At 39.9% G+C, this 22,148-nt stretch overlaps 1 protein-coding gene across 1 annotated transcript in view; it reads right to left on the bottom strand.

The window, feature by feature from the left end:
* Positions 1–1,668: 1,668 nt before the first annotated feature.
* The window catches only part of OVOL1 (ovo like transcriptional repressor 1), a 41,298-nt gene continuing 20,818 nt past the window's right edge, over positions 1,669–22,148 (bottom strand). The window contains exons 2-4 of the mRNA XM_053720044.1: positions 11,095–11,267; positions 6,553–6,727; positions 1,669–2,999 (exon numbers count right to left, since the gene is read on the bottom strand). Coding sequence (XP_053576019.1) covers positions 2,704–2,999; positions 6,553–6,727; positions 11,095–11,267 — 644 coding nt within the window. The 3' untranslated portion in view covers positions 1,669–2,703. The remainder of the gene's footprint in view (positions 3,000–6,552; positions 6,728–11,094; positions 11,268–22,148) is intronic.

The raw sequence follows: 22,148 nt of genomic DNA on the forward strand, positions 1-22,148 counted from the left end.
TAAGTTCTTCATTTCTGGTATTGAAATGTGTGATCATTCTCATCTCAAACGTCTTTTGTTCATGAGAGTCTTTGAAATTCCCTTTAAGAATTTTAATCCTGAGGTTAAGGATGGAGTGACCAGTCTGGGTGAAGTGGTGACCAACAGGGGTACAATATTAATTTTCCTTGTGGTCACCACTTCACCCAGACTGGTCACTCCATCCTTAACCTCAGGATTAAAATTCTTAAAGGGAATTTCAAAGACTCTCATGAACGAAAGACGTTTGAGATGAGAATGATCACACATTTCAATACCAGAAATGAAGAACTTAATGTAGACTCTGGCTTTCTCACACACTACCATAACTTTCTATAATCTCTCATCTTATTGTCCAATATTGGTTTCTTTTTCCTTTTGTTTTTCCTCTCATCTGGCCTATTTACTCTCCTCTGTTTATTTATTTTTTCTGGCTATTCTCAGCTATTTTCTCCTTCAGACAAATTCACTGCTTTTATGACACCCCTCTCACCCCCCTCCCTCCCTTCCATTTGTTGTATATGATGTGTATGTATATCAGAATGATTAGTATTGCTTCAGACCTGAGGAAGAGAGGAAAACTCTCGAAAGCTTGTCTTTGAAATATTATGTTAGTCCAATAAAAAAGGTATCACTGCATACTGCAATACTTTGTTTTTTTGAGTATCCTATCTACTGGACTAACACGGCTACTCCAATCTTCACTATATATTTATATATATATATATATATATATATATATATATATATATATATATATATATATATATATATGAATATATGTATATCCATACATCCATACACTATATATATATATATATATATATATATATACATATATATATATATATACAGTATATATATATATATATATATATATATACAGTATATATATATATATATATATATATATATATATATATATATATATATATATATACACACACATATATATATATATATATATAAATATGCACATTCGTTTTTTTTCAGCATACAAAATACTTTAATGTATTAACGTTTTTGGGGTTTCCCTTGTCCTCAGATAAATGATACAGATTATGTATCTGAGGACAGGGGAACCCTGAAAACATTAAAGTATTTTGTATGCTGAAAAAAACGGAGTGTGGTTTCCATGGGGATTGATTATTACATTGTTTGAAAATGCACCACGTATGTTAGAGTTTACACTGGAGTGTGCTAGGCTCACTTGGACTTATATATATAAAATAAAAGGATTTTTTACCACAGGTGACTGAAGACCAGTGAGTGCTTAATATCAGGTTCTGCTCTATAATAATAATATATATATATATATATATATATTATATATATATATATATATATATATATATATATATATATATATATATATATATATATATATATATGTGTGTGTGTGTGTGTGTGTTATAAAACTGAGAAAACATACTCACCAGGAAATGATGTCAGACAATTCCTTTGAAGACAGGAAGTCAGTTAAATAAATGCTTAATGGACAAATAACTTGTTGCCTTACAATAAAGAGTAAGGTATCTTTTCTAGGAGTTGAACTGTCTGAATGTTTTACAGAAAAGTAGTTTTTTGGGGTTTTTTTTTTGCTTTTGAAGGTTTACAAGGAAGCAAGGCACTTACGATGTAGACAGGAAGTTAAAAACAATGTCATGAAATTTTATTGTCACAAGGAATTGAAAGACAAACAGGATAAAGCTAAATTTAAAAAAGCACAATCTATATAAAAAATACATAATTTGGTATAAAATTGTTATATACACAGTAGCAGTTTTTTTGGGAGTTCTAATTCTCACGTTACATTACCAGTATCAGGATAGGGTTTGAGCAGTTTTACACAATGTTAATAGATATCACAATGGTGGTTATTTTGGATAAAACTAAAGAAATAAATCAATACAACTTTGGTTTAAAGTCACTATTTACAGATATCTGTGCTATGTCAAAGTTAACAATATCAGGGAGTGACAAAATAGCAGTCTCCTAATGTTTTCCTGGCAGTTTACAGCACTGGGAGGCTAGGGGCTTATTTCCAATGGCATGTGAGGCGCTTCACTTGAGGTCCCAGGGGGCAGTCCAGAAACATGATTGGGCATTTTTGGGTAGGTTCTAGGTGGTGCCATTTTTTTTGTTTAGTGAAACTGGGACATTTATAAGCACAGGAGATCAATGGGAGGGACGCCCACTAACGACACGCTGGATTATATTGGCGAAGCAATGCTCTATAAATTTCTAATACAATCTGACCTTTTCAACCTTATGAGTGTCAATACATTTTGGCGAATAAGTGCTAAGATCCATCATTCTTAGGTAAGATGGATTTAAACAAGTAACACAATATACTGAATATTGAAAATTAAATAATTTGGTTAGTTTTGGTTACATTCAAGTCAAGAAACATAATGGACTCATTTTTCAGAAATTATTTTTTTTTTACTTTAGATTAGAAGACATCAAGTTTGTAGTAGAGTCTTTGTTCTCCTGTATGTCAAGTCTCTGATAACCGATATTGGATCTGTATTGGATCTTTATGAGTTTGTCAGATACTGTGTCCCATTGTGTGCACACACTTGGCACAATGGAATGCGGCAATGCTTTACGGTAACATAAGTGTTTTGGGTTTGAAAAGGCAAAAAAAAATAAAAAAGGTCCAAAGCTATAGCTATTTGTTATTCAGATGAGATGGGCGTCTTGAAGTAGAGAGTTCATATCACTGTGCATGGCCACAGCCAGCTTCTTGGAGGCCCGCTGGATTAATGGACTATTTGGGTGCTGGTCTTGAAGGTGGAGGAGGTGACTTTCCTGACTGTCAGCAGTATACCCACATTCCTCACACACATAGAGTTTGGTACGTCGCTCCTTGTAGGCGTAATTCTGCTGAACGCCGTGGATCTTCTTCAGGTGAGACTCCAATGAACAACGCTGAGTGAAGGCTTTGTCGCAGAGATGGCACTTGTATGGACGCACACCTGAAGAAGAAGAAGGATTTACGCATGAGATTCTATCAATTTCCTAGAACCTGAAATACATGTTCCTTCTAATCCTAACTATAAGCACAAACATTATGTTCATGTGTCAAATACAAATCAAATAAGCAAATATTATCAATAAAGTATATATATATATATATATATTTGTATAAACTGATTTGAAGATCATCAAATTATTATTATATTGAATTTGAATGATACAAACAATGTAAATATGTATACAAAAGAGTCTAAAAGATAAATAAAAAGGAGAATGTCCTTCAGTTCAACCCATGACAATTAAAAATATCCATGCAAAGTTACTCACATGGCTTTTTGCAGGGGTTTTCAAATGAAGTCATTCTGATCTAATAGAAAATAGCTAGGCCTGTCATAAAAAGCTTTTTAAGATCGTTTGTAGCCATGATAATATACATCACATGGGGACAATTTTTACATAACCCTTAAAAACACTTTTAGCAGATATCCACAGGATATATTTGACTTTTCAAATTCAGTAGCTTTAGAGTTCTTAAAACTCATTGTGACCTCTTTTGATCAGCATATCTTAGCAGTCCTCTAAGAGGTGCTATTTTTTGCTTGTGCTTATTTCACACAATTAATTATGATCATCACACCGTTAATTTATGATACAATAAAGTGTTTGGATATTAAAAAAATGTTCATTATAAAATTATGCAAAATAAAATAAAATTGTTTATTGCAAACGTCATTAATGGGTAAATATGAAGGAAAAGAGATTGTGCAGCCATTATTTCTATATTACTTTTATTTTTAATTTGTAAATGAATGTTTTAACTCTTTCATGTGGTTATATTTCCTAGCCTTTTACATGTAATTTGTTTCATATTGAGTATCATCCTTGTTTTTTGACGTCTATGAATTTTCCCTACTTTTTCATTTGTTTTGTTTTTTGCATTGCCCACTTCCTTATTAACTCCATTATGTCTAGGGGTATTATTTGTCACCCCTAGATATCCTTTTTGAAATATAGGTTATGTGTGTTCACATCCTACTAATTCTCATTGGTTGATAGGTACATCCTGCTAATGGTCATTAACGGATAAGTCCATTAAAATACAGTAGAGTTTCATAATCAGCAAATGGATAATAAAAGACAATACCATAACACCTATTTTGACTTTCAAATGAGTAGTTTTCTAACAAACTTTAAAATTTCCTTTAATTTCCCTGTCCCTGTATTATGTTACAAGTATTAGCCAATCACAGACTTATATACATATATACTGTGAACTCTTGCACATGCTCAGTAGAACTTACAAAGACTGCACAGTTTTAAAATTGAAGTAAATTAGAAAGGTTCTTTTATGTTAAATGACATTTTCTATCTAAATAATGGAAGTTTAATCTTAAATGTATGGTCTCTAATTCTCCTTGGTTGATAGGTGGATCTTACTAATGGTTATTGGTTCATAGGTACGTCATAGAAATGATATGATAAGTATATCTGACTATTTCCCAATGGGTGATAGGTACAATGAGTATCTATCAAGAAATTAATGTTTATAGGAATTATTCAGGCAAAAAGAAGCAGCACTATCTCCCCATTACCCCAAGTCCACTGCCTAGGAGTTACAGTTGACTCCAATCTGTCCTTCATACCCCACATCCAATCGCTCTCTTCATCCTGTCGCAACCACCTACGCAATATCTCCAAAATTCATCTGTTTCTGAGTGCTGAAACTACTAAACAGCTAATCCACTCCCTGGTAATTTCCTGACTTGACTACTGTAATAACCTACTAACTGGCCTCCCTCTCTCCCGCCTCTCCCCTCTTCAATCCATCCTAAATGCCTCTGCTAGGCTAATTCACCTCTCCCAATGCTCTGTATCTGCTGCACCTCTCAGCGAGTCCCTTCACTGGCTCCCCATTCACAGCAGAATTAAATTAAAAATTCTCACCCTGACGTACAAAGCCCTTACCAACGCAGCCCCCCTACCTGTCCTCACTCATCAACAAATATACTCCGGCCCACCCCCTAAGATCCAACAATGACCTGCTCCTTGCATCCTCTACCATCACCTCCTCCCATGCTAGACTGCAGGACTTCTCTTGTGCGGCACTAACCATTTGTAACGCACTACCTCAAGCTGTCAGACTTTCCCCTAACCTTTCCCTCTATATTTGTTTGTTTGTTAAACTTTGTCTCTTGTCTTTTATAATATATTGTACTGTACTTTTATCTTTGTACCCATGGACAGCGCTACGGAATCTGTTGGCACTTTATAAATAAAGAATAATAATAATTTTTAAATGCTACACTTTTTTGTATTTTTTGTTTTTTTTAGTAAATGTCCTTTTAATTTTCCTTGAGCTCACCTTCTTCCATAAAATTCTTCTACTTGTATCAGAAACTACTTCTGTTGGTTTCCCTGAAATCTCTCTCATACCGCCTATTTAGACCATAAGGTTTTGTCATATCATACTCTCAGGGGTAGTTCCTCACTTTACAGTAATAGGACAGTAAAAATTAGAAACAGAACATACAACTTTAAACAACTTTCCAATTTACGTCTCTTAACTGATTTACTTTGTTCTTTTGGTATCCTTTGTTGAAAAGAATACCTAGGTAGGCTCAAGAGCAGCAATGCACTACTAAGAGCTAGCTGGTGATTGGTGGCCACACACATATTTCTCTTGCCATTGGCTCACCAGATGTGCACAGCTATCTCCCAGTAGTGTATTGCTGCTCCTTCAACAAAGGATAACAAGTGAATTAAGCAAATTTGATAGTAGAAGTATATTGGAAAGTTGTTTAAACTAAATGCTCTGTCTGAATCATGAACATTTTTTATTTGGGTTTTATTTCTCTTTCAGGGGTGCTAAATGCAGGCAAAACTTTAAATATTAGCTTTGATGGGGTGTATGTTGCAGTCACCATTTTTCAGCTTCATATTTACAGCATATTTTATTAAAGGGACATAGTATGTAATTGTTGAGGCAGTTAAAAAAGTGATGCAACATAGCTGTAAAGAAACAGAATTAGAAAATATCACCTCAAAATTTCCTTAGCAGCCACATTGTAAAAGGACTTTAAGCAGCCAATCAGGATACTAGTCCCAGGACTTGCAAGGAAGGATGCATCTGTCATTTGCAGGCACAGTCATGTTATTTGCCGACTTTAAGGAAGTTTACTATGAAATCTCACGAGATTTCAGTGAAATATCATGTGATTACATTAAAGTAAAGCATGACCTTAGTACTGCTGATGCTGATTGGCTATTGTTTTTCTTTCCCAACTTGCAGCTAGACAGTACCTGAAGGATAACTGTTAGCAGAGTACTTACTTTTGTGACCTGAAGAAATGTTGATGTAAAACATCTTCCCCTTTTATGTAGAGATGTTCAGGTCATCAGTTTTTTTTACAGTTATGCTGCATCACTTTTTAGTCATTTAGCAAATGGATATTATGTCCCTTTAAATTAACCCTTCTCTCATTGTCCTCCTCCATCTGGCTACAATTGCTTTCACTACATTTTCCTCTCTAGGAATGTTCACCTTTCTCTCACCTGTATGAGTTCGCACATGTCTCTTGAGGTCAAAGGTATCATTGAATCCCTTTCCGCAGTGGTCACAACGGTGCCTCTTGATTTCACTGTGACACTTCATGTGACGATTTAACATTCGCTGATATGAGAAGCTCTTGTCGCAGAGAGCGCAACGAAAAATCATTCTTTGTTCTCCCTGTGTACGATAATAAATAATGTCTGTAGTTAGATGAGAGCATATAGTAGTGTCTATACAGAATTAATTTAGTAATATGGATGAATGATATTAAGTAATATTATGTTTATATATGCACAGTAGACTTGTGCATTCGGATCCTTTGTTAGGATTGAATGCGGCAGTAAACGCTAATTGTCTCTTTTTAGAGCTGGATTGATTCCGGTGCAAGATCGCCACGTAAAGATCTGGATTTGCACAGATCTTAACATAGTGATCGTGGACCAAAATCAATCTGGCTCTGAAAAGAACAGTATATATTGGCAATTAAGGGATGCATTGCAAAAAAGTCTGAGCACATAATTACTGATATATACTGTACATATATAAACATTTATTGTGTGTGCAGACCTTTTGTAATGCAGCACTTAATTACTGATATATATAGTGCATATATAAACATTTATTGTGTGTGCAGACCTTATGTAATGTAGCAGTTAATTACTGATATATACTGTGCATAAATAAACATTTATTGTGTGTGCAGACCTTATGTAATGTGGCACTAAATTACTGATATATACTGTGCATATATAAATATTGTGTGTGCAGGCCTTTTGTAATGCAGCACTTAATTACTGATATATACAGTGCATATATAAACATTTATTAACTGCCACATTGCAAAAGATCTGCACACACAATAAATGTTTATACATGCACAATATATATCAGTAATTAAGTGCTGCATTACAAAAGGTCTGCACACACAATAACTGTTTATATATGCACAGTATAAATCAGTAATTAAGTGTAGCATTACAAAAGGTCTGCACTCACAATAAATGTTTATATATGCACAGTATATATCAGTAATTAAGTGTAGCATTACAAAAGGTCTGCACACACAATAAATGTTTATATAGGTACAGTATAAATAAGTAATTAAGTGTAGCATTACAAAAGGTCTGCACACACAATAACTGTTTATATATGCACAGTATAAATCAGTAATTAAGTGCTGCATTACATAAGGTCTGCACACACAATAAATGTTTATATATGCACAGTATAAATCAGTAATAAAGTGTAGCATTACAAATGGTCTGCACACACAATAAATGTTTATATATGCACAGTATAAATCAGTAATAAAGTGTAGCATTACAAAAGGTCTGCACACATAATAAATGTTTATATAGGTACAGTATAAATAAGTAATTAAGTGTAGCATTACAAAAGGTCTGCACACACAATAAATGTTTATATATGCACATTATATATCAGTAATTAAATGCCGCATTACATAAGGTCTGCACACACAATAAATGTTTATATATGCACATTATATATCAGTAATTAAATGCCGCATTACATAAGGTCTGCACACACAATAAATGTTTATATATGCACAGCATATATCAGTAATTAAGTGCTGCATTACAAAAGGTCTGCACACAGTAATGGCTAGATTACGAGTGTCGCATTAAAAGTTATGCAAAAAGAGGTTTATCGCAGGTGTTTGTGTGCATTGGGTTTACCACTTGTATTACAAGTTAAAAGTAAACGCAATCGCTTGAGTGCAATTGCGATTTACGCTAAAATGATTACTGCGTCCTCAGAGCTCTGGTTAACTGTTTTGCAAAACAAAAACTTGTCACAAAACACATAAAAAATACATTACAGTTACACTCATAATAACACCATCTAATAGAAAAGATTAAAAAACAACAAAGATATGAGGTCGCAGGTGTTAGAAAAAAAAGCCGGCAAAGGGGTCGATTGATGAAGCAGCAGATGCTGCTTCCGACCCATTCCGCATCAGTTCTGCCTGAAGCGGAAGTTAAGAAGCGGCGATCCTAAGACCGTTGCACCTTAACTCGTCCGCCACCTCTGTGGTGGCGGACAGCAATCAGCCCAATCGGATACGATCGGGTTGATTGATGCCCTCTGCTAGCAGCCAATTGGCCGTGAATCTGCAGGGGGCGGCATTGCACCAGAAGTTCACAGAAACTGCTGGTGCAATGATAAATGCCGACAGCGTATGCTGTCAGCATTTATCGATGTGCAGCGGACATGATACCCTCATTATCAATTTTTCTTATTGGTATCTTTATTTGATAAAGCAAGAATGTAAGCTTATGAGCCGGCCCATCTTTGGTCAGCACCTGGGTAGCGCTTGCTGATTGGTGGCTAAATGAAGCCACCAATCAGCAAGTGCTACCCAGGGTGCTGAACCAAAAAATGGGCCACCTTCTAAGCTTAGAAAATTTAGAAAGTTGCTTAAAATTGCATGCTCTATCTCAGTGTTTCTCAACCGCGGTCCTCAAGTAACCCCAACAGTCCAGGTATTCATTATAGCTCTACTAGAGCACAGGTAAAATAATCAGCTGGTCAGTAACCATGGTTACTAACCTGCTCTCACCCAATCAGCTGATTATTTCGCCTGTGCTCTAGTTCAGCTATACTGAAAACACTGCTCTATCTGACTTGTGTGAAAGAAAAAATTTGGTTCAGTATCCCTTTAATAAAGTGTTATACTGTGTATTTACTGTAAATATTTTACATTCCAATGTTCTGCACATAGCAGAATGTGTTCTATGTATTTATAAATAGATATTCCTATATATAATCTGTATATACCTATAAATAATCATCTATATATAGGTATAAATATATATTGTACCAAAATACCATCAGATAGATATAGCAATATGTATTTATGAATACATAGAACATATTCTGCTATGTGAAGAACATGGGAATGTGAGATATTAATATTTTCATGTTGGGTTAGCGTACTTGAGAATATGGGATTGGGTTTGCGTGAGAGTAGGGTGTTAGATTTTTTTCAACTTTCTTTGGTCCATTGACTTCTATGGGGAATATGTTATTGCATGCGCAATATTCTAAGTTCGGCTTTTTATGCGCATCGGGTTAGCGCACAAGCGAAAACAGTTTACTTTCAACTTGTAATACGAGCGCTACCCGACGTGTGAAAAAAGCTTCATTAATGCTGAAGCGAAAGCCTTGAATACCGCTCCACTCGTAATCTGGCACTAAGGGCTCCATGTACTAAGCAGTCAGCGAGCTACCCGCAACAAATCTCGCGTCAAAATTCGCAAACTGATATGTACAAAGCCGTCAATTATGTTAAAACTCGCATCTTTAAAATTGCGAGCGTACTTATCCGCCAAACCTCGCTACCGCTCCATTTTTCACTGTAATTAGACACATTTGACCACCAACTCGCCAAAAACGAATGTACTAAAAAATCTATTTGTCCGCTCGCTACAATTTCCGCTCCCACCTCGTTATTTTTGCCTCGCCACCTTTTAGGTGGCGGGCAAGGTACAAAACAATAGGAAAGTCAATCTAGACGCCAGTCTAGACATATATAAAAGGCAGTAATATCAGCATTGTACTTACAGCATAACTGGCGTCTAATTTGTCTCTCATTTCCATGTACATAAATTGCGCCCAATTTGTCGACTGTAATTAAAGAGTAATCTATATTTTAAATTTGTATTGTATAGTTGTCAATCTTTATAATTATTTTTATATTAATATTTATATATTATCAGATCCAGATGAAGCCATATCCAAATTGTAAATAAATATTACAAAAATAACGCTCTGTTATCACTCTTCAAAAAATTTTGAACAATAATAAAGTTGTTTAGATAAGTTGAACTTTTATAGGAGCAAAATTCTATTCCCGTGACTACTATGATGTTCGTGACACCTTGCATGTCACGTGTTAATAATTGGCCAGACAATTCAACTGAAAGTTAAGTACATCAGCTTAGTCGCGGCGAGCGAGGCGTCAAATTTATCAACAATCCGCAACTGCTCGCGGCGGGCTAGACTTGTCTATTTATTGGGGGAATATTAGTACATAGCGACAGCGGACACCATTTCGCCCGCGGCGAGTAACGGCGAGTTTATCCGCGTCTACAATGACTTAGTACATGGAGCCCTAAATGTTTTATAAGCATTTGACACTGTGATTTTGCTAGCAGAATTTGGATTGTGTTGATGTTCATGGAAACACCCCTTGAAAGTCTCTATGGTATGTTTATCGATTCATCTCCTCTGCTGTGGCTAATTAAGGTAAGATATACATGAGATCCTTAACGGACTTAGCAATCACAGTGAAGCATGTTGCAGGGTCAGTTTTTCAAACTCTATACCACACAACCTCAAAATTGGCCCTCCAGAGGTTTTGGAACTACATTTCTCATGATGCTCAGCCAGCATTTATTGCAAACTTTTTTTCTTTACTGTGATTAATATTTTATTTTTATAAGAAATTACATTTTGAGTTTAATGTTCTTTAAATAGTTGCGTACTGGGGTATGCCTTAGATTTTGTTGGGTCACCTTTACCTGCGGAGATGGGCTTTGCTCAGGGGACAGAGGGCTCAGTCCTACTCCGTGTTCTGTCCCAGAGTATGGTGGGGAAACTTGCAGACAACGGTGGTGACTAAGTGACAAATCTAGAGCCACCTCATTTTCAAATTCATGTGTCACCTCCTGCCGATTCACAAATCCTAGAGTCACTGCGGAGATAGAAAGGCAAAAAAGTGTCAGACTGGGGAGCAAGAAGAAATGTTTTATGGGAAACAAACATAAAATGAATTTGGTGGCACAGAGAAAGCTCAGGCAATTTCACATTCTTACTGCCTTTTATATATATAAATACGTAAATACAAATAAATACATACATAATAAATACATAAATATAAATACATAAATACAAAGACTTTTTTAGTATTAGTAAAACAAATTCCTTTATTTTTTCACAGTCATGAGAAGCCACATGCAGAATGAAACCAGGTGCTCAGGTGTACATAGCCGGACCCTCAAAACGCGTTTCGCGCCTGTATGGGCACTTGTTCATTTATAGAAGGGCTATAAGCTAAGCTTTACATTGTCATATAACGTAAACAGCTGAAGATAAAGTAGATAATCAAATTAACCCTTGAGTATACCGATGTTAATACCACAATAGAAAAAAAACTCTGAGCACACGTGAACTTTGTAGAAATGTTAAACCATCAAGCTACTGAAGTATAAATATGAGACACACAACAGTATATCAGTATTCTCCGAAAATATGAAGTAAATGGTACTTTCAAAAGATTAATTATCTAACTTACTTATTATAATACAATATGAGCAAGATTACAAGTGGCACGCTAACATTTGCTCGTTGGCGTTATCAGCATATTTTAGGCGTGTTAATTTGCTTGCGTATTACAAGTTGAAAGTAAAGCATTTGATCAAGCGCAATTGAATTTAACATGCGTCAGGTTAGCCCAACTAAAGACCTTGTGTAAAGGGTTGGGCTAAAATAAAAGTTGCACCAAGCACAACATAAATACATTAAAATATACTCATATACTCATATAAACACTATCTAATACAATTATTCATATAAATATTAATACATTATAAGGGTTCAAAGGTATATGGCCATGTATTTGACAGCAAAGGGCTATAATATGTATATATGTGTCTAAATAATAATTCTTTAATAATATTAAATATTGTGTTTTAATGTAAATATTTAACATTCCAATGTTCTTCACATACAGGAATATGTTGTTTTTATTTTAAATCTATCTGCCCATATATATATATTACATTAACATTATCACATATGTATAGAGATATATATTTAATAATAAAAAAATTATATGTGAAGAACATTGGAATGTAAAATATGCGTAACTCGCTTCAGGTTAGCGCACATGAAGAATTAGTTTTCTTAAGGCGCGTTATGGAACTAATATAAAATATTAAAAAAATATTAATAATTATAACTATAGATAAAGTAAAAATAAATATATATATATATTATTATTTAGAATATTTTAGTTAATCTATCTATATTAATTATTTACATTATTAATATTTTTCAGTATTTTATTTAAAAAAAAATACATAATGCACCTTGTATACAGGTGACACAGAGCTCAGCCTGCGTCCCATTCTCTGCTCTCTGTATATATACAGGTGACACATAGCTCAGCCTGCGTCCCATTCGCTGCTCTCTGTATATATACAGGTGACACATATCTCAGCCTGCGTCCCATTCGCTGCTCTCTGTATATATACAGGTGACACATAGCTCAGCCTGTGTCCCATTCACTGCTCTCTGTATATATACAGGTGACACATAGCTCAGCCTGCGTCCCATTCGCTGTTCTCTGTATATATACAGGTGACACATATCTCAGCCTGCGTCCCATTCGCTGCTCTCTGTATATATACAGGTGACACATAGCTCAGCCTGCGTCCCATTCTCTGCTTTCTGTATATATACAGGTGACACATATCTCAGCCTGTGTCCCATTCGCTGCTCTCTGAATATATACAGGTGACACATAGCTCAGCCTGCATCCCATTCGCTGCTCTCTGTATATATACAGGTGACACATATCTCAGCCTGCGTCCCATTCGCTGCTCTCTGTATATATACAGGTGACACATAGCTCAGCCTGCGTCCCATTCTCTGCTTTCTGTATATATACAGGTGACACATAACTCAGCCTGCGTCCCATTCGCTGCTCTCTGTATATATACAGGTGACACATAACTCAGCCTGCGTCCCATTCGCTGCTCTCTGTATATATACAGGTGACACATAGCTCAGCCTGCGTCCCATTCTCTGCTTTCTGTATATATACAGGTGACACATAACTCAGCCTGCGTCCCATTCGCTGCTCTCTGTATATATACAGGTGACACATAGCTCAGCCTGCGTCCCATTCACTGCTCTCTGTATATATACAGGTGACACATATCTCAGCCTGCGTCCCATTCGCTGCTCTCTGTATATATAGAGGTGACACATAGCTCAGCCTGCGTCCCATTCATCCCATTCACTGCTCTCTGTATATATACAGGTGACACATAGCTCAGCCTGTGTCCCATTCACTGCTCTCTGTATATATACAGGTGACACATATCTCAGCCTGTGTCCCATTCTCTGCTCTCTGTATATATACAGGTGACACATAACTCAGCCTGCGTGCCATTCACTGCTCTCTGTATATATACAGGTGACACATAGCTCAGCCTGCGTCACATTTGCTGCTCTCTCTATATATACAGGTGACACATATCTCAGCCTGCGTCACATTAGCTGCTCTCTCTATATATACAGGTGACACATAGCTCAGCCTGCGTCCCATTCGCTGCTCTCTGTATATATACAGGTGACACATAGCTCAGCCTGCGTCCTATTCTCTGCTCTCTGACTCTGTATATATACAGGTGACACATATCTCAGCCTGCGTCCCATTCGCTGCTCTCTGTATATATACAGGTGACACATAGCTCAGCCTGCGTCCCATTCGCTGCTCTCTGTATATATATAGGTGACACATAGCTCAGCCTGTGTCCCATTCGCTGCTCTCTGTATATATACAGGTGACACATAGCTCAGCCTGTGTCCCATTCGCTGCTCTCTGTATATATACAGGTGACACATAGCTCAGCCTGCGTCCTATTCTCTGCTCTCTGTATATATACAGGTGACACATAGCTCAGCCTGCGTCCCATTCACTGCTCTCTGTATATATACAGATGACACATAGCTCAGCCTGCGTCCCATTCTTTGCTTTCTGTATATATACAGGTGACACATAACTCAGCCTGCGTCCCATTCTCTGCTTTCTGTATATATACAGGTGACACATAACTCAGCCTGCGTCCCATTCGCTGCTCTCTGTATATATACAGGTGACACATAGCTCAGCCTGCGTCCCATTCTCTGCTCTCTGTATATATACAGGTGACACATAGCTCATCCTGCGTCCCATTCACTGCTCTCTGTATATATACAGATGACACATAGCTCAGCCTGCGTCCCATTCTTTGCTTTCTGTATATATACAGGTGACACATAGCTCAGCCTGCGTCCCATTCGCTGCTCTCTGTATATATACAGGTGACACATATCTCAGCCTGCGTCCCATTCACTGCTCTCTGTATATATACAGGTGACACATAGCTCAGCCTGCGTCCCATTCGCTGCTCTCTGTATATATACAGGTGACACATAGCTCAGCCTGCGTCCCATTCGCTGCTCTCTGTATATATACAGGTGACACATAGCTCAGCCTGCGTCCCATTCGCTGCTCTCTGTATATATACAGGTGACACATAGCTCAGCCTGCGTCCCATTCGCTGCTCTCTGTATATATACAGGTGACCCATAGCTCAGCCTGCGTCCCATTCGCTGCTCTCTGTATATATACAGGTGACCCATAGCTCAGCCTGCGTCCCATTCGCTGCTCTCTGTATATATACAGGTGACACATAGCTCAGCCTGCGTCCCATTCGCTGCTCTCTGTATATATACAGGTGACACATAGCTCAGCCTGCGTCCCATTCGCTGCTCTCTGTATATATACAGGTGACACGTAGCTCAGCCTGCGTCCCATTCTCTGCTCTCTGTATATATACAGGTGACCCATAGCTCAGCCTGCGTCCCATTCGCTGCTCTCTGTATATATACAGGTGACACATAGCTCAGCCTGCGTCCCATTCTCTGCTCTCTGTATATATACAGGTGACACATATCTCAGCCTGCGTCCCATTCTCTGCTCTCTGTATATATACAGGTGACACATATCTCAGCCTGTGTCCCATTCACTGCTCTCTGTATATATACAGGTGACACATAGCTCAGCCTGCGTCCCATTCTCTGCTCTCTGTATATATACAGGTGACACATAGCTCAGTCTGCGTCCCATTCACTGCTCTCTGTATATATACAGGTGACACATAATTCAGCCTGCGTCCTATTCTCTGCTCTCTGTATATATACAGGTGACACATAGCTCAGTCTGCGTCCCATTCTCTGCTCTCTGTATATATACAGGTGACACATAGCTCAGTCTGCGTTCCATTCACTGCTCTCTGTATATATACAGGTGACACATATCTCAGCCTGCGTCCCATTCTCTGCTCTCTGTATATATACAGGTGACACATAGCTCAGCCTGCGTCCCATTCGCTGCTCTCTGTATATATACAGGTGACACATAGCTCAGCCTGTGTCCCATTCTCTGATCTCTGTATATATACAGGTGACACAGCTCAGCCTGTGTCCCATTCACTGCTCTCTGTATATATACAGGTGACACATAGCTCAGTCTGCGTTCCATTCACTGCTCTCTGTATATATACAGGTGACACATATCTCAGCCTGCGTCCCATTCTCTGCTCTCTGTATATATACAGGTGACACATAGCTCAGCCTGCGTCCCATTCGCTGCTCTCTGTATATATACAGGTGACACATAGCTCAGCCTGTGTCCCATTCTCTGATCTCTGTATATATACAGGTGACACAGCTCAGCCTGTGTCCCATTCACTGCTTTCTGTATATATACAGGTGACACATAGCTCAGTCTGCGTCCCATTCACTGCTCTCTGTATATATACAGGTGACACATAACTCAGCCTGCGTCCCATTCACTGCTCTCTGTATATATACAGGTGACACATAACTCAGCCTGCGTCCCATTCTCTGCTTTCTGTATATATACAGGTGACACATATCTCAGCCTGCGTCCCATTCTCTGCTCTCTGTATATATACAGATGACACATAGCTCAGTCTGCGTCCCATTCTCTGCTCTCTGTATATATACAGGTGACACATAGCTCAGCCTGCGTCCCATTCGCTGCTCTCTGTATATATACAGGTGACACATATCTCAGCCTGCGTCCCATTCTCTGCTCTCTGTATATATACAGGTGACACATAGCTCAGCCTGCGTCCCATTCGCTGCTCTCTGTATATATACAGGTGACACATAGCTCAGCCTGAGTCCCATTCGCTGCTCTCTGTATATATACAGGTGACACATAGCTCAGCCTGAGTCCCATTCACTGCTCTCTGTATATATACAGGTGACACATAACTCAGCCTGTGTCCCATTCTCTGCTCTCTGTATATATACAGGTGACACATAGCTCAGTCTGCGTCCCATTCACTGCTCTCTGTATATATACAGGTGACACATAGCACAGCCTGCGTCCCATTCGCTGCTCTCTGTATATATACAGGTGACACATAGCTCAGCCTGCGTCCCATTTGCTGCTCTCTGTATATATACAGGTGACACATAGCTCAGCCTGCGTCCCATTCACTGCTCTCTGTATATATGCAGGTGGCACATAACTCAGCCTGCGTCCCATTCTCTGCTCTCTGTATATATACAGGTGACCCATAGCTCAGCCTGCGTCCCATTCGCTGCTCTCTGTATATATACAGGTGACACATAGCTCAGCCTGCGTCCCATTCTCTGCTCTCTGTATATATACAGGTGACACATATCTCAGCCTGTGTCCCATTCACTGCTCTCTGTACATATACAGGTGACACATATCTCAGCCTGCGTCCCATTCACTGCTCTCTGTATATATACAGGTGACACATAGCTCAGTCTGCGTCCCATTCACTGCTCTCTGTATATATACAGGTGACACATATCTCAGCCTGCGTCCCATTCTCTGCTCTCTGTATATATGCAGTTGACACATAATTCAGCCTGCGTCCTATTCTCTGCTCTCTGTATATATACAGGTGACACATAGCTCAGTCTGCGTCCCATTCTCTGCTCTCTGTATATATACAGGTGACACATAGCTCAGTCTGGTCCCATTCACTGCTCTCTGTATATATACAGGTGACACATATCTCAGCCTGCGTCCCATTCTCTGCTCTCTGTATATATACAGGTGACACATAGCTCAGCCTGCGTCCCATTCGCTGCTCTCTGTATATATACAGGTGACACATAGCTCAGCCTGTGTCCCATTCTCTGATCTCTGTATATATATATACAGGTGACACATAGCTCAGCCTGTGTCCCATTCTCTGATCTCTGTATATATATACAGGTGACACAGCTCAGCCTGTGTCCCATTCACTGCTCTCTGTATATATACAGGTGACACATAGCTCAGCCTGCGTCCCATTCTCTGCTCTCTGTATATATACAGGTGACACATAGCTCAGCCTGCGTCCCATTCACTGCTCTCTGTATATATACAGGTGACACATAGCTCAGCCTGCGTCCCATTCGCTGCTCTCTGTATATATACAGGTGACACATAGCTCAGCCTGCGTCCCATTCACTGCTCTCTGTATATATACAGGTGATACATAGCTCAGTCTGCGTCCCATTCACTGCTCTCTGTATATATACAGGTGACACATAACTCAGCCTGCGTCCCATTCTCTGCTCTCTGTATATATACAGGTGACACATAGCTCAGTCTGCGTCCCATTCACTGCTCTCTGTATATATACAGGTGACACATAACTCAGCCTGCGTTCCATTCTCTGCTCTCTGCATATATACAGGTGACACATAGCTCAGCCTGCGTCCCATTCGCTGCTCTCTGTATATATACAGGTGACACAAAACTCAGCCTGCGTCCCATTCACTGCTCTCTGTATATATACAGGTGACACATAACTCAGCCTGCGTCCCATTCTCTGCTCTCTGTATATATACAGGTGACACATATCTCAGCCTGCGTCCCATTCACTGCTCTCTGTATATATACAGGTGACACATATCTCAGCCTGCGTCCCATTCTCTGCTCTCTGTATATATGCAGGTGACACATAACTCAGCCTGCGTCCTATTCTCTGCTCTCTGTATATATACAGGTGACACATAGCTCAGCCTGCGTCCCATTCACTGCCCTCTGTATATATACAGGTGACACATAGCTCAGCCTGTGTCCCATTCACTGCTCTCTGTATATATACAGGTGATACATAACTCAGCCTGCGTCCCATTCACTGCTCTCTGTATATATACAGGTGACACATAGCTCAGCCTGCGTCCCATTCACTGCTCTCTGTATATATACAGGTGACACATATCTCAGCCTGCGTCCCATTCTCTGCTTTCTGTATATATACAGGTGACACATATCTCAGCCTGCGTCCCATTCTCTGCTTTCTGTATATATACAGGTGACACATAGCTCAGCCTGCGTCCCATTCTCTTCTCTCTGTATATATACAGGTGACACATATCTCAGCCTGCGTCCCATTCGCTGCTCTCTGTATATATACAGGTGACACATAGCTCAGCCTGCGTCCCATTCTCTTCTCTCTGTATATATACAGGTGACACATATCTCAGCCTGCGTCCCATTCGCTGCTCTCTGTATATATACAGGTGACACATAGCTCAGCCTGCGTCCCATTCTCTGCTTTCTGTATATATACAGGTGACACATATCTCAGCCTGTGTCCCATTCGCTGCTCTCTGAATATATACAGGTGACACATAGCTCAGCCTGCATCCCATTCGCTGCTCTCTGTATATATACAGGTGACACATATCTCAGCCTGCGTCCCATTCGCTGCTCTCTGTATATATACAGGTGACACATAGCTCAGCCTGCGTCCCATTCTCTGCTTTCTGTATATATACAGGTGACACATAACTCAGCCTGCGTCCCATTCGCTGCTCTCTGTATATATACAGGTGACACATAACTCAGCCTGCGTCCCATTCGCTGCTCTCTGTATATATACAGGTGACACATAGCTCAGCCTGCGTCCCATTCTCTGCTTTCTGTATATATACAGGTGACACATAACTCAGCCTGCGTCCCATTCGCTGCTCTCTGTATATATACAGGTGACACATAGCTCAGCCTGCGTCCCATTCACTGCTCTCTGTATATATACAGGTGACACATATCTCAGCCTGCGTCCCATTCGCTGCTCTCTGTATATATAGAGGTGACACATAGCTCAGCCTGCGTCCCATTCATCCCATTCACTGCTCTCTGTATATATACAGGTGACACATAGCTCAGCCTGTGTCCCATTCACTGCTCTCTGTATATATACAGGTGACACATATCTCAGCCTGTGTCCCATTCTCTGCTCTCTGTATATATACAGGTGACACATAACTCAGCCTGCGTGCCATTCACTGCTCTCTGTATATATACAGGTGACACATAGCTCAGCCTGCGTCACATTTGCTGCTCTCTCTATATATACAGGTGACACATATCTCAGCCTGCGTCACATTTGCTGCTCTCTCTATATATACAGGTGACACATAGCTCAGCCTGCGTCCCATTCGCTGCTCTCTGTATATATACAGGTGACACATAGCTCAGCCTGCGTCCTATTCTCTGCTCTCTGACTCTGTATATATACAGGTGACACATATCTCAGCCTGCGTCCCATTCGCTGCTCTCTGTATATATACAGGTGACACATAGCTCAGCCTGCGTCCCATTCGCTGCTCTCTGTATATATATAGGTGACACATAGCTCAGCCTGCGTCCTATTCTCTGCTCTCTGTATATATACAGGTGACACATAGCTCAGCCTGCGTCCCATTCACTGCTCTCTGTATATATACAGATGACACATAGCTCAGCCTGCGTCCCATTCTTTGCTTTCTGTATATATACAGGTGACACATAACTCAGCCTGCGTCCCATTCTCTGCTTTCTGTATATATACAGGTGACACATAACTCAGCCTGCGTCCCATTCGCTGCTCTCTGTATATATACAGGTGACACATAGCTCAGCCTGCGTCCCATTCTCTGCTCTCTGTATATATACAGGTGACACATAGCTCATCCTGCGTCCCATTCACTGCTCTCTGTATATATACAGATGACACATAGCTCAGCCTGCGTCCCATTCTTTGCTTTCTGTATATATACAGGTGACACATAGCTCAGCCTGCGTCCCATTCGCTGCTCTCTGTATATATACAGGTGACACATATCTCAGCCTGCGTCCCATTCGCTGCTCTCTGTATATATACAGGTGACCCATAGCTCAGCCTGCGTCCCATTCGCTGCTCTCTGTATATATACAGGTGACCCATAGCTCAGCCTGCGTCCCATTCGCTGCTCTCTGTATATATACAGGTGACACATAGCTCAGCCTGCGTCCCATTCGCTGCTCTCTGTATATATACAGGTGACACATAGCTCAGCCTGCGTCCCATTCGCTGCTCTCTGTATATATACAGGTGACACGTAGCTCAGCCTGCGTCCCATTCTCTGCTCTCTGTATATATACAGGTGACCCATAGCTCAGCCTGCGTCCCATTCGCTGCTCTCTGTATATATACAGGTGACACATAGCTCAGCCTGCGTCCCATTCTCTGCTCTCTGTATATATACAGGTGACACATATCTCAGCCTGCGTCCCATTCTCTGCTCTCTGTATATATACAGGTGACACATATCTCAGCCTGTGTCCCATTCACTGCTCTCTGTATATATACAGGTGACACATAGCTCAGCCTGCGTCCCATTCACTGCTCTCTGTATATATACAGGTGACACATAGCTCAGTCTGCGTCCCATTCACTGCTCTCTGTATATATACAGGTGACACATAATTCAGCCTGCGTCCTATTCTCTGCTCTCTGTATATATACAGGTGACACATAGCTCAGTCTGCGTCCCATTCTCTGCTCTCTGTATATATACAGGTGACACATAGCTCAGTCTGCGTTCCATTCACTGCTCTCTGTATATATACAGGTGACACATATCTCAGCCTGCGTCCCATTCTCTGCTCTCTGTATATATACAGGTGACACATAGCTCAGCCTGCGTCCCATTCGCTGCTCTCTGTATATATACAGGTGACACATAGCTCAGCCTGTGTCCCATTCTCTGATCTCTGTATATATACAGGTGACACAGCTCAGCCTGTGTCCCATTCACTGCTCTCTGTATATATACAGGTGACACATAGCTCAGTCTGCGTTCCATTCACTGCTCTCTGTATATATACAGGTGACACATATCTCAGCCTGCGTCCCATTCTCTGCTCTCTGTATATATACAGGTGACACATAGCTCAGCCTGCGTCCCATTCGCTGCTCTCTGTATATATACAGGTGACACATAGCTCAGCCTGTGTCCCATTCTCTGATCTCTGTATATATACAGGTGACACAGCTCAGCCTGTGTCCCATTCACTGCTTTCTGTATATATACAGGTGACACATAGCTCAGTCTGCGTCCCATTCACTGCTCTCTGTATATATACAGGTGACACATAACTCAGCCTGCGTCCCATTCACTGCTCTCTGTATATATACAGGTGACACATAACTCAGCCTGCGTCCCATTCTCTGCTTTCTGTATATATACAGGTGACACATATCTCAGCCTGCGTCCCATTCTCTGCTCTCTGTATATATACAGATGACACATAGCTCAGTCTGCGTCCCATTCTCTGCTCTCTGTATATATACAGGTGACACATAGCTCAGCCTGCGTCCCATTCGCTGCTCTCTGTATATATACAGGTGACACATATCTCAGCCTGCGTCCCATTCTCTGCTCTCTGTATATATACAGGTGACACATAGCTCAGCCTGCGTCCCATTCGCTGCTC

Source organism: Bombina bombina, chromosome 7 (genome assembly GCF_027579735.1).
Source record: "Bombina bombina isolate aBomBom1 chromosome 7, aBomBom1.pri, whole genome shotgun sequence".
Lineage (NCBI taxonomy): Eukaryota > Metazoa > Chordata > Amphibia > Anura > Bombinatoridae > Bombina > Bombina bombina.